Source organism: Pteronotus mesoamericanus, unplaced genomic scaffold (genome assembly GCF_021234165.1).
Source record: "Pteronotus mesoamericanus isolate MK-2021 breed Mesoamerican mustached bat unplaced genomic scaffold, CSHL_Meso_final scaffold_165, whole genome shotgun sequence".
Taxonomy (NCBI): Eukaryota; Metazoa; Chordata; class Mammalia; order Chiroptera; family Mormoopidae; genus Pteronotus; species Pteronotus mesoamericanus.
The window spans coordinates 5,741,909-5,756,078 of NW_026555307.1; the positions used below are offsets into that span (position 1 = coordinate 5,741,909).

The 14,170-nt window shown below is 38.5% G+C and overlaps 1 protein-coding gene across 3 annotated transcripts in view; it reads left to right on the top strand.

Annotated features, from left to right (window-relative positions):
* Positions 1-1,285: 1,285 nt before the first annotated feature.
* UBA2 (ubiquitin like modifier activating enzyme 2) overlaps positions 1,286-14,170 on the top strand; it is a 41,919-nt gene continuing 29,034 nt past the window's right edge. The window contains exons 1-6 of one of the 3 annotated variants that reach the window (XM_054589004.1): positions 1,286-1,483; positions 3,682-3,765; positions 5,150-5,220; positions 6,420-6,484; positions 7,736-7,836; positions 12,352-12,473. In XM_054589004.1, the coding sequence (XP_054444979.1) occupies positions 1,346-1,483; positions 3,682-3,765; positions 5,150-5,220; positions 6,420-6,484; positions 7,736-7,836; positions 12,352-12,473 (581 nt within the window). In that variant the 5' untranslated portion in view covers positions 1,286-1,345. Of the gene's footprint in view, positions 1,515-3,681; positions 3,766-4,652; positions 4,856-5,149; positions 5,221-6,419; positions 6,485-7,735; positions 7,837-12,351; positions 12,474-14,170 lie in introns of those variants that run through there. The other 2 variants (XM_054589005.1, XM_054589007.1) reach the window with 2 other exon arrangements.

The window sequence follows — 14,170 nt, forward strand, 5'->3', positions numbered from 1 at the left end:
TTATCCTTGTTAAGTAAAAAAGACGATAGGCCCAAAATGGAGTTACTTATGCTAAGCTCCATATCACCAAATTAGGTTATTTGCCTAATAAACCCGTCATCCTCTAAAGGAAAGTTTGCAATAACCCACTTTTTTTTGCCTAGTATAACTTTCTTGTTCCCGCTCCCTTCTGTCTGCAAAAGTCTTTTATTTTGTACAGTTTCTTGGAGTGCCTATCTGCTAGATTGGGCACTGCCTGATTTGAATCGATTTTTGCTCAACTAAACCCCTGAAGTTTTTAATATGCTTAAAAGCTCTGCTTTAGCCATGCTTGTTTTCCTATCCTTTGACAAGTGTTATACTTTTTTTTGCCTTTTAAAAAAATATTTTTTCAATTACAGTTGACATATACAACAGTGATTAGACACTTATACACCTTATGAAGTCACCCCCAATAAATCCAGTAACCACCTGACACTGTACGTAGTTATAGTATTGGCTATAATCCCTATGCTGTACTTTACATCCTAATGACACTTTTGTAGCTACCAATTTGTACTTCTTAATCCCTTCATCTTTTTCACCCAGACATCTAATCCCCCTCCCAACTTTTTGCTGGTTTGATAGGTAAAATAAATACAATTTTGCATCTCTTTGATTAAATTTCAATATGCTTATTGATTGTATTTTCTTTTGAGAAAATACCTCAATAAAAGATGCCTGTTAACATCTTTTGCCTATATTTTTTGGGGGAAGGGGGTGGGGAATGACATTCATTTTCTTCTTAATTTGTAAGAGCTCTTTACATTTACAGGCATCTGTTTTCTAACCTGAAAAGAAATCTTGGCAGGCAGTTCAAACAACAGGCTACAAGGTGACCCTCAGGCTTCTTAAACTGGATAGCGGGTCTGCGTATGTATGTAAAGAACACGACCAGCCCTGACCAATGTGGCTTAGTGGGTTGAATGTCCTCAGGTTAAGTGAAAGGTCGCTGAACATTGCTGGTCAAGGCACATGCCTGGGTTGTGGGGTCAGGTCCCCAGCCCACGGCGTGTGAGAGGCAACCAGTCCAAGTTTCCCTCTCTTTTTCCCTCCCTTCCCCTGTCTCTAATAAATAAATTTAAAAAGAAGAAGAGTAAGAACGCTGCTAGACAGGAGTACAGCCGCAGGTGTAAGAATACCCCTGCTTACAGTCCAGCCTGGGAACGGGAGGCCCACTCTCGAGGTCCTAGGCCGCCCGCACCTGGCGCCGACTGGCGGCCGCAGTGCGCAGAAACGGAAGCCAGGCCGCCCTTCCCCCACCCGTTTCCGGCCGCGGCTCAATTCTCCCGCCTCCGCCTGAGTCGCCGCTCGTGGTTGTCCCGCCATGGCTCTGTCGCGGGGGCTTCCCCGGGAGCTGGCCGAGGCCGTGGCCGGGGGCCGGGTGCTCGTGGTGGGCGCGGGCGGCATTGGCTGTGAGCTCCTCAAGAACCTCGTGCTCACTGGGTTCACCCACATCGACCTGGTGAGGGTCAGGCGTGCGCGCGGGCTGAATGGTGGGCCGTGGTGCCCGGGCCCGGGGGTCGGGAACGGAGTTGGGGTGCGACGGCAGGCCAAGAGGCCCCGGGGTCCCAGACGAACCGAGGAAGCTTTTCGGCGGGGACGGAGCGGGCCTCGCTGCTCCCTGGGCCTGCTCGGGATACCGAGGAGGCCGCGGGCCCCAGTCTTCCGGGCGTCCCGCGGCGGGACGGCCTCCGCCTCCAGGGCAGCGCCAATTTGTGGCGTCTCTAGGGTGTAGAAGCGGCTTCTTGTCGCTGTGGAGCATTTCCTAGCTTTAACGGGAGGCAGGAGGTGATTGACTTTCTAGTGCACATTGTGACTGTTGAAATCAGAGGGCCCCCTGAACTCAGAAATAATGATCCAGGGCAGAGGGTGGCGGTATTACTATCCAAGTGAGCGCTTGTCCTCAGCCTTGGGGAGGTCCTGAGGGGTTTAGTTGGGTTAACGACATGTAATCTTCGCTCCCACTGTATGGTCGAAAACGCTACTTTCATCATTTTTTTTTTTTTAACTGATGGGAAGAAGAGTGAGATGCAGTGGGGTTTAGTAAATTACCTTGCGTCACGAAGCAAAGTGGCAGAACTTTGGAGCTCTTGCTTTTCTGGGTACAGCAAGCGTGACTGTCATTACTATTACCATAGATAATACACTTGCTAATTTCATCAAAGACGTTGGTTAGTATTTTAACTTTTGCACAAGTTTACAGTGACTAATTCGAAGTCAAGTTATTTCTATTAAAATAAACGTTTTAGAGATTAGAGATATTTCCTGGAATTGGATGGAAGTTTGGAGAGTCTTAAGATGTAGTGGAAACATGAAATGGAAAAAAAAAAAAAAAGGTAGAAAAAAAAGTAGAGATATCTGACTGAGCTTATAAATGAATGATTGGGGGGAACAATGTACACATTTTTTTCCTTTGGCTTTATATAACGTTTGTCTTCCCTTTCCCTTCTGTACCACAAATTCAAATATGGTTGTGCCTCACCTGATACTTGATGATTGTTTAAAAGAACCATTTTTAATAGACAAGACAGTGGGCACCTGAAAATAAATGCTGATCCTTTCTTATTTGGTTTCATTTTTGTAGTAAAATTTTTAATTCAAATTTTTTTAGTAAGTTTTGAAAGTACAAAGGAAAAATTGTTTAGGTGGTTGGTTATGTGTGTTGATGATTTTCACAAATTATAACCAAAACCATTAAGGTGTTTCACAATTGGAACATTTAATTATTCTGCATATTAGTTTATTGAATGAAAATGACTTTAGTCATTATTTTCTTCCTTTATATTTGCTTTTGAGCAACAATTAGCTAAGACTTAAAACATGACACTTAAAATCTTGGGTACAAATTTTTCTTTACAGCCCTCTGGAAACATATGTAAATGAAACTGTATGTGTTGAAGATTTTTTAATTATGGAAATTAGCAAAATTCAATAAATTTGTCAAGTAGTAAGGAAAAAAGCAGGGCACAGTTAAATCTAATATGTGGATTGAAAGATTCAGTTGGTAGGGATAGATTATATAATGCATTTTCTATATGGAATTTTTTTATTTTTTTTTTTTGGCTGAGGGAGAGAGAGAGAGAGAAGCATTGATTTGTTGTTCCACTTATTTATGCATTCACTGGTTGATTTCTTATATGTGCCCTGACAGTGGATAGAACCTGAAACTAACAGCTACCTGGCCAGGGCCAATCTGGAATTTACTAACATAGTTGCATCCTTCCTAAAAAAATATTTTTAAAGATTTTATTTATTTATTTTTAGAGAGAAGGGAGGGGAGGGAGAGAAACATCGATGTAAGGGATGATTAAGAAGCCTCTCGCATGCCCCCCAACTGGGCACCTGGCCCACAGCCCTGGCATGTGCCCTGACTGGGAATTGAACCTGCTTACCTTTCCGTTTGTAGGACAACACTCAACCCACTGAGCCACACCAGTCAAGGCAAAAGAAATTTTTTTCTGAGAAAATTATCTCTGAAGTGAAATCTTTTTTTTTTTTTTAATGCATGAAATTGTTTGAGAATTTTGGTATTGGTCAAAAAGCATTTTCTCCATTAATGTAGCAAATATCAAAAGTTCTTGGTTATAGATGCTGAAAATAATGATAATGCTCAAACATACCAGAAAATTTGTGATTAATCTGGGTTTTATGCATTTGTAGATTGATCTGGATACTATTGATGTCAGCAACCTCAACAGGCAGTTTTTATTTCAAAAGAAACATGTTGGAAGATCAAAGGCCCAGGTAACTTTATATTTCTTGTGCCATTTCTATTTATTCATTTATATTTCTACCATTTGATGGATCGCCTGTTTATGATGTCAGATTAATTTGATATCTAGTAGGAAGGAGAATATGGGGAAGCTGTCTCTTTAGCTGAGAGATTGTGAAGACCAGAAAGGATATGTGGAGCAAAGGACTAAAGACACCCTCCTTTTTTGGTCTGCTGAGGAAATGGAAGTGCTCTACCAAATCCTGTAACTGGTATCCCTTTCTTATTTAAATTTCTGATTGTTTGCTGATGATGAATCTTGTGTTCCTACATTTTCTAGAGGTTGGCTGCTCCTGTATTTGGGAGCAAGAGAAGCTACAGCTTATGCAGTCCCTGTTTAATTTTTTTTTAAACTTTATTTATTTTCGAGAGAGGGAAGGGAAGGAGAAAAAGAGGGAGAGAAACGTCAGCTGATTGCCTTCTGTACTTGCCTGGACTGGGGACCTAACCTGCAATCCAGGCGTGTTTTGCAGGGCTACGCCCAGCCAGCTGAGCAACACCAGCCTGTGCTGCTGTCCCTTTTCAAAGGAGACAGCCTCCCCTGAGGGTCTAGCCCCCTCGACCTTTCTTTAGTTCCTTTTTATTTCTTTTATTTTTTTTTTAAGTGTATTGATTTTTTTTTTAAGAGAGAGAGGGGAACATTGATTTGTTGTGCCACATATCCATGCATTCATTGATTGATTCTTGTATGTGTCCTGACCGGGGGGATTGAACCCCAACATTGGTGTGGACATTGCTCTAAGCAACTAAATTACTCAGCCAGGGCTTTTAGTTCCTTGAATGTTCCATTTTGATTCGGGGTCTTAAAACATCTTTTCCCTTTGGTTTTTTCATCAGCCCTTTTGACAAACTCCCACACTTTTCTCCATTAGGCTCCTTCTCTAGGGGTACTGTCCTAAATCTCTTAGAATAAACCAGAACTTCTCTCATAATAACCTCTGCTTTTTCTGTGTATCATTTCTCATAGCTCGTAGTTACATTTATCTAGATGGTTATTTGATTACTGTCACTTTGCTCACCAAATGCCTTTGTTATGCAGATCTTGGTACATAGAAGTGCTCAGTAAGTATTTGTTGAATGAACGCATGACACTTCTGTATTGTATTTTATATTTTTGCTGAAGCTTGTTTTTTCTTGTAGAATTATATATAGGAGTGAGGTGGCCCTCAAATATGTGTGGATGGCCTAATTTTAATGAAATCTTGACATTTTAGAATTTCTTCAGTTTTTAATATGAATAAAATTATGTAAGTAGGTAAAACAGCAGTATTGTTTGTCATAAGTATATTTCAAATACAGCTAGAAATGTTGTATTTAGTAAATAAGAAATTAATTTAGTGTTGCTTGTTTTTCCAGGTTGCCAAAGAAAGTGTACTGCAGTTTTACCCGAAAGCTAATATCATAGCCTACCATGACAGCATCATGAAGTATGCTCTTATTATGTTGCAAAATTGTTTGTTGTGAATTTTCAATTAAAGTTTTAAAGTATAAGGTATTTTTATTAGCCAGATATATGAGCTTGAAGTCATTCTGCTTTTTAGAAATGATTTTGCTAGAATAATTAGAATGTGGTAGTTTGTGCCCATGTAAGCTAAATGGCATTCTTGTAATAGTTTATATATATGATTTGAGCAATTTAGATAAGAGACAAGGTACTTTAATAATTTGAATAAATAAGTTACTTGGAAACCTAATAAAGGATGTTATATTTTTGTTTTAAGTAAAAAGATACTGCACCCTATGCAAAATCCTTTTATGTGATGATTCAAATTTTCCTAAATTATTTGCTCTCATTCTGATTGATTTCAGCTGTGGTCTTTTTCAGTTTTAAAGGTTCCTTTCCAATATAATTAAGTTTTAGGACTGACTTCTGTAGTATAACATTGGGAATTGCGATGGAGCAGTAGTGTTGACGGTATATAAATATGCTGTGATCTCAGTAAAGCTAGAGTAAATACAGCATTTTGGAGGTGTTAGCACAGGGGCTCAGCTATCCTTTACCAGAAGTTGTTATGTAGCTCACAAGTAAATGGTATTGGAAATGATTTCTTATTTGAGTTCTGGAATTACAGGAAGTCGTATACTTTCTCAGGGAATTTGTGTCCCCAGCTTTTTTATTCTCTGGATGTTTGCTCTACAAGCCTGCCTATAGCCCTATAACCCCTTTGCCCTGCGTTGTTTTCCCAGTGCTGCTAAAAGCAGGGACTCTTGGGGCCTGAACCCTGCCTGATCTTAACCATGTGAGGTGAAGCCATAGGCCAGGCAGATCCTGGGAATGTGTTTTTTGTGTGTTCCCAGGCACTTGCTGCCCGGAGAAGGCCTGGTGGGACTAGTGGAGTCATGCCATCTTTCTGCTAGTTGGATATCTTGCTCTTGTGCCCTAGGTAGCTGGCCAGAAAGGATGTGTAGCCCCTCGTAGGTATTAGGGGAAAGTAATTTCTTTAAAATCTGCTTACAGTGTTTAGAAAAAGTCAAATCTATGTAAATGTAGAGACCCCTAATTATTTCAGTTATTTTTGCACCATTATTACTGTAATATATGCTTTTCAGGACCCTGTATTTTACTGTGAACATCATGTGTAAGGCCAGTTGTTTTATTGACCTTTTTTTTTGTTTTGCTTTGTAGCCCTGACTATAATGTGGAATTTTTCCGACAATTTATATTGGTTATGAATGCTTTAGATAACAGAGGTGAGATTATTTTAATACTTATAATCTGTAAGTAGTTTTCTTCCTGCGTAACAAGGCTGTTTACACATTTAGAATTATTTTAGAATTAATCAAAACATTTCCTTATGAGTTAGAACTTAGACATATGATCAGGTTTAAATCCTGCCAAATGATTGTAATTTTAACTAAAACTGGTTCCAGGCAGGAATTTAGCGATCATATATTCTGCTATTCTACCAAAATGTGTGAATATAAGGAAACTTAAAACACTGAAGAAGATGATCACATAGGGCATATGCATGGAGGTTTGATTCAGATGGTCCCAGCACTTCAACACTGTCACTCCCTTCATTTATGTGGAAATCTAAGAAATATCAATGTCCAGATCTTACCCAAGACCAGTTGAGTCAGACTTACAGGATCATTTTTTCAGAGTTCCCAGGATGATCTGAAGTGCAATCAGGGCCGAAAACCACTGTTTTGAGAGTGAGGCAACAGGATGCTAGAGTTAATGCAGAAACTATGGCTCTTGAATTATATCTTGTGCTGTAAGATACTAGATTGGATTCTATTAGATGCACACATTATAGACCAACTAAAACTTTTCAAAATATGTGGTGATGTTTCGTATAATTTAGTGTTATGTAGCCATTCATTTTTAACAAATCTGTGTGTCCGGAATGTGGGATGAAAATACTTAATATTCCTTGCCTGTAATTCCACATGTAAAAGTTCTTCTATCAAGTGAGCTTGTAACAGTATTGGGACAGAAATATCAAAAGAAAAAAACATACGAAGTAGCATGAGAAAGGGTCAGATTGAATCTTTTAACTGAACTCATTTTCACCTAGCCTTAAACTGCCTTAATAGTTCAGAGTTGATATTCCACATTCTCCTAAACTTTCCTGTATTATCTAATAATTGTATTAGAAAAATAGCAAGTTAAGAATTCAGAACACATTGAAACAATGTTTTGGTCAAGATTAATGGAGTAGGCATAGCAATAGAAGAAGATGGCACTTTGAAATTTAAAAATTACAAATAGAGGGGCTTTTCCTGGGATAAACAAATTCCTTATGTTTGAAATTATGCTAGTGAATGTTTCTTAAATGTCTGTAGCAGTTGTATTACTGTGGCAGCTGTAAATAAATTGCATGTAAAATAAAAACAGATAGTTTGGGTAAATGTCATCCTAATTAAACGTTAACTAATTCCCCCCCCCCCACCCCGTCCCAGCCAATGAAGTCCTGCTAACTAGTATTTTTCTTCCAGCTGCCCGCAACCATGTTAACAGAATGTGTCTGGCAGCTGACGTCCCTCTTATTGAGAGTGGAACTGCTGGTTATCTTGGTCAAGTAACTACTATCAAAAAGGTAAAGAACTTTTTTTTAAATATACTTTCAAATACTTATTTAGGACCTCAAGGAGGAAGAAGAAGGACATAAACATTGGATTTATGTGATATGGGTGTTTAAACATCCAGGACATAAAGAATTTTGTGCCCCTGTAAAACTTAGGATACCATAAAGATACCCCAAAAGAGGACAGGCAGAGATCCTTTATCTCTGTGCTACTTTGAGTCATTTAGCTAGTACCTTAAAATCTATAGATTGGTAAGCTAATAAACTTGACTTGTAAAAATCTTTATAGACATGAGACATGTCATGGTATAGTTGATATATATGGTAAACAAAGGTTCTAAAAAGTTATATTTTGGGTAAAGAAGTCTGGAGAAAGCTAAGATGGCCTAGGTAAACATAGCTTGGGCTCTCATACAACCACATCAAAATTACAACTAAACTAGAAAAACCATTGTTCAAAACTGCCAGAAATCAAGCTGAATGGAAGTCCTGCAACTATGGAATTAAAGAAGAAACCACATCAAGACTGGTAGAAGGGCGGAGACATGGAACAGGCTGGTCCCACACCCACATGCGGCAGATAAAAATTAGGAGAGACACCTTGAGAGTGAGGGGTCCCACCTCCAAACCAGGCTCCCCAGCCCATGGTTTCAGTGCCAGGAAAATAAGCCCCCATATCTTCTGGCTGTAAAAACCAGTGGGAATTGAGCCTGTGGAAGGCAGAAACTGCTAAATTCCCTGGCAGTTCCTCTTAAAGGGCCCATGCATGGACTTACACACTCACTCTCTTTGAGCCTCAGTACTGGGGCAGGAGCTTGAAAGGCACAAGAGGCATATAACAAGGAACTGAATTGTCTGGCGTCAGGACAAGAGCTGGGGGGCAGCTTTTTCCTAGACAGAAGTGATGGCAGAGGCCAGTGTTTCCTTCCTGAGCCACAGGGCTGGCAGGCAGATGCCATATCTGAGATTCCATTGACCTGGCTCACACTTTTTGCCCCACTCTGGTGATTCCCTAAAGCCCTGGCCCACCGAACATTTGGGCCCACCCAACCTATTTCCAGTGGCTTTTCTGTACAAATGGCTTGGCTTGGCTTATGCTTCACATTTTCCTGAATCCTCTCAAACAGGCAGCATCTGGCCTCAGTGATCCCCATATTTCTTTCTAAGTTGGCCACAGGCCTGTCACTAGCAACAGCTGGCCTCTGTTCACAGGTAGGCCTCACTTGGGCACCGCCAAGCCCAGCACATATAACCGTCATCTACAGATTGCATTGTAGCTTATGCTCTTGGCCCCCAATAGAACACAGGCAGTGGCTGGCCTAGGCTGGCACCTTCCATGAGGCCCTAGAGCCAGCACACCTGATGGACAGCTACAGACCATGTTGGAGCACCACCACCTAACCACCTCCACAAGCAACACACTCAAGAGGTGGACTCAACAGGTACCAGAGCACTGCTGAAGTAAGTCCTGCTCTGTGGAGTGGTCGCCTCCATAGCTCATGCTGCATGGTGGTCATAGGTTGGTGGACAGTGGTCACAGCCAGTCCTCGCAGCTAATTGGCCTGGGTAAATCCCTCCCGTTGTTGCCAGTGGCAATCAAGACTCAACTACAAGAAGAGGATGTACACAGCCTACATGGTGGGCACACCTCATGAACCTAGCTTGGGTGATAGAAGTTTGTGCCACTGGACAGCACGTACTACATTAGACCATACTTCAGTCCACTGAGCCACACCAGCCAGGGCAAGGCCATTAAGCCAGGGAATTGTAGTAGCTCTACCTAATACATAGAAACAAACACAGGGAGGCTGTCAAATTGAGAAGACAAACACAGCCCAAATGAAAGAACAGAACAAAACTCCAGAAAACTAAATAAAAATGGAGACAAGAAATGTACTAGATACAGTTCAAAACGTTGCTTATAAGGATGCTAAATGAACTTTGGGGAAGAGTAGATGAACTCAGAAAAAATTTCAACAGCATAAAAAAAGACATGGAAACCATAAAGAACCAGTCAGAAATGAAGGATACACTAAAATGAAGAATAATTTACAGGGAATCAACAGTAGAGTGGATAAAACTGAATATCAAACCAGTGATTTGGAATATAAGGAAGCAAAAAGAAAAACCCAATCAAAACAGCAAGAAGAAAAAACAATCCAAAAAAATTAGGATAGTTTAAGGAAGCTCTGGGACAACTTGAAGTATACCAACATTTGCAACATGGGTGTGTGAGGAGAGAGTGCAAGAAATTGGAAACCTATTTGAAAAAATTATGAAAGGAAATAACTTGGTGAAGGAAATAGACATAAGTCCAGGAAGCACAGAGTCCCACACGAAGACTTCTAACCAGAGCATAATTAAAATGCGAAAGCTTAAAGACAATATTAACAGCAAGAGAAAAGCAGTTAGTTACCTAAAAAGGGAGTTCCCATAAGACTGCCACCTGACTTCTCCAACTTTGCAGGCAAGAAGGGATTGGCAAGAAATAGTCAAGAAAAGCAAGGACCTACAACCAAGGTAACTCTGTTCAGCAAAGCTATCATTTAGAATCAAAGGACAGATAAAGAGCTTCTCAGAAAAGAAAAACGTAAAGGAGTTCATCACCACAAAACCAGTATTCTATGAAATGTTAAAGGGTCGTCTTTGAGAAGCAGGCCCTGGCTGGTGTGGCTCAGTGGACTGAGTGGTGGCCTGTTAACCAAAGGGTCGCTGGTTTGATTTCCAGTCGAGTAAATGTAGGCTAGGTCCCTGGGTGGGGACCACATGAGAGACAGCCACACATTGATTTTTCTCTCTCTCCCTCTCTCCCTCTCTTCCCCTTTCTCTAAAAATAAAATCTTATTTAAAAAAGAAAAAATATGAACAATGAAATTTTAATAAACACATGTATTAATAAATACATAGTATCAACAATTGAATCTGAAAGAACAAACAAGCAAAACAGGGACAGAGTTATAGATACAGAGAACATTTTGATGGTTGCCAGGTGGGAGAAAGGTCTGGAATATGGGCAGGAAAAGGTAAAGGGATTAAGAAGTAAAAATTTGTTGTTACAGAATAATCACAGTGATGTCGAAGGACAGCATTGGGAATGTAGTAGCCAAAGAATATATATGCACGACCCTTGGTCATGGACAATAATGTGGGGAATTGCCTTGGGGAATGGGGAATGGGTGGAGGAGATAAAGGGGGAATTGGACCACTGTAAAAGCATAAACAATAAAATGTAATTTTAAGAAAGTCTGGATGAATAGTTCTGAAGAATATGTTAAAAATATTTTTGGTGTTTTTGTAAAGTTTCTTAAAAATTTGGATAAAACTAGAAAGTAATAGAGCAAGTATCTGCGTACTCAACCCGATTTTATAAAATCTTAGCATTGTGATTCATTTGCTGTTCACAGTCTTTTTTTCTCTTTCAAGAAACTAAAATACATTTGAAAAATGATTTTACACATTTTGAAACTAAAAAGAATCAACTGTGCTTGAAATTTGTCCTTTTTATTCGTTTGGCAGTTTACCCATCTTGAAAATTTCGGCTCTACTTTGTTTTAACTGTCAAAACTACTTTGGGAAGCTTATGTAGGATCATTCTACAGAGATGTGTAAATATTAAAGTGTGTTCCATTTAAGTAAATTAGTGGAGGCCTTCAGGATCTGTTGATAAGGCAGCTGTTCTTTTTTTCTCCACTGTGATATGAGAAATAGTTGCTTGCCATATAACTCTCTCTAAGAAAACATTGGAAGGGCCCCACAAATGGTATTACAGAGAAGACTCTGGATCTGCTACAGTTTATATTGAAACAATACTTACAGGTTTTGGTTCTTTTGTTATTAGAAAGATAGTTATCATTACCATAATCCTGAGATACTAGTATATATTGAGATTGAGGTTGAGGGTGGTTAAGAGAAGAGAAAAATATTCATTTGATGGTTTTGAAAAATTGTTTCAAGTACTGTAGACTTTTAGGGACTTCTTACAGTGTAACTTAAAGAGCAGCCCTCTCAGCAAAATGAAGAATAGGTGGTTTGATACTACCTAGTATTTTTCCATGTATCTACATTGCTTTTGAAATTAATAATTACTTTTAGTTCACTTAATTTTTAGGAGAATAAGGTAAGGTTATGAATAATATGTAAATAACTGAGTTTCATGATTTTGAGATAGATGTGGTTGGAAAGCTGTTTCTGTCTCGTAATTTTTCTTTGGTATGATCACGGTAAACTTCTCTCATTTGACACTAAGGTCTGGTCATTTTTATTTGGCTGGAATAAGTGGTGTTCCCTGGGCCAGGAGTCAGAGGAGTTCTGGCTTAGCCTTAGCTGGGACTAAGGTTGATTCAATTAGCTTTTATATTACAGTTCCTTCTCTGTAAAGTAAGGATTTTGGAGTCACTAATATTTTAAAATTCCCTTGACAGTATTCAACCCAGTTGGATGAATGAATGAAATGTCTATGATAATATTATTTTATTGAGGAACCATCCTCATGGGATAAATGTTTTTTCTCACATTCTGACTTTGCAGGGTGTGACTGAGTGTTATGAATGTCATCCCAAACCAACTCAGAGAACTTTTCCTGGCTGTACAATTCGTAACACGCCTTCAGAACCTATTCATTGCATCGTTTGGGCAAAGTATTTGTTCAAGTAAGAGTATATATATTTCTGGGCATATTTTTAGTGCTGGTGATAGAAAATGAGGTCATTTTTATTTAAAGTGTTGGCGAGATTGTACCTAATGATGAATGTTATTTTAAATATGGTAAAGGGACACTTTGGTAGCTTTCTTGTGATAGTGCTTGGTTGGGTTAAATTAAATTCAGCTGTTAATTGCATTCCCATTGTATGCAGTGAATTATATAGGAAGCTTAGTGTAATGTTGAAGACCGGCATGTAACTAACTGAGTACAAACCTATGTATTTTGGGGATACAATAAAATACTTAAAATAACTTATTGATTACAAAATAAATGGAAGGTTAAAATACTTTGTAAGGATAGTGAAAATACTGCATGTGAAACTTGTAGGTTGCTTTGAATGTGGTAGTTGGAAGAAAACTTATAGGCTTACATATATGGAGAATAGTGACCTTTAATGAGATAACTTACATTAGAAAAGAACCATGGAATAAACTCAATAAAATTAGAAGGAAGGATATAATTAAGAGCAAAGGGGAAAAAAACTAGCAAGTGTGATCATGAAAAGGAGAGATAAATAACTAAGTGGGGAATGTAATCTCACCACAGAATAGAAACAATAATAAAAAGAATACCATGTCACTACATTTATAATTGTAAGTATATGGATACATTTTTTAAAAATTACAAAACCAACTCAGACAGGAAGTCCAAATAACCTTAAGTACTATGCCTTAGAGAAATGTAATCCATTGTTTCAGTTCTTCTGAAAATGCACCAAATCGCTGTAAATCGACAGGTAATTTCCATTAAATTGGCAAGGAATATATCATTCTAATCTTACATAAACTTCCAGAGAAAATTTTTAAAAATTGAATACTTAGCTCATGTTATGGGGCTATCATGTCTGATAGCAAAACCAGTGAATGCCTTCATGGAATAAAAGGAATATTACATGACATTCTCATTCATAAATGCAGATGCAAAAATCCCACACCAAATATTAATATACAAATCAAGACTTGCAAGTTGTGTTTATTCCAGTAATGCAAGCATTGTTTAACACTAGAAAAATCTCATTTGCTTCATTAAAAAAGAGAACATATGTAATCTCATAGGTGTAGAAAAGGCATCTGGTAAAATTTAGCATACACCTTTTTATGACAAAAATTCTCAGTAAAATAAGACTTGATCAAAAGATACCATCTAAAAACCTACAGCAGACACTGTCATTTTGTTTTGATTAAGGTATAAGTACACTCAGAAAAGTACACATATAATGGTATAATGGTGAAATTAAAAAAAAATACACTTGCAAACTTTACTTGGTGAATGTTTTTTTTAGTAGACTTTACTTTTTAGAATACAGATTTACTGAAAAATTGAGAAAATAGTTCAGTTCCCACACCCAGTTCCCCCTATTGTTAATATCTTAGTATGATACATGTATAACAATTAATGAACTAATATGATACACTATTTATTAACTGAAGTAGTTTATTTAAATTTCCTTAATTTTTACCTAATGTCCTTTTTCTTTCCCAGGATACCACATTATATTTAGTTGTCATGTCTCTTTAGAGCCCCTTGGCTATGACAGTTTCTGAGGCTTTCCTTGTTTTTGATGACCTTGATGGTTTAAGGAGTACCAGTCAGATATTTTGCAGGATGCCTACTATTGGAATTTATCTGATTTTTTTTTTTTCT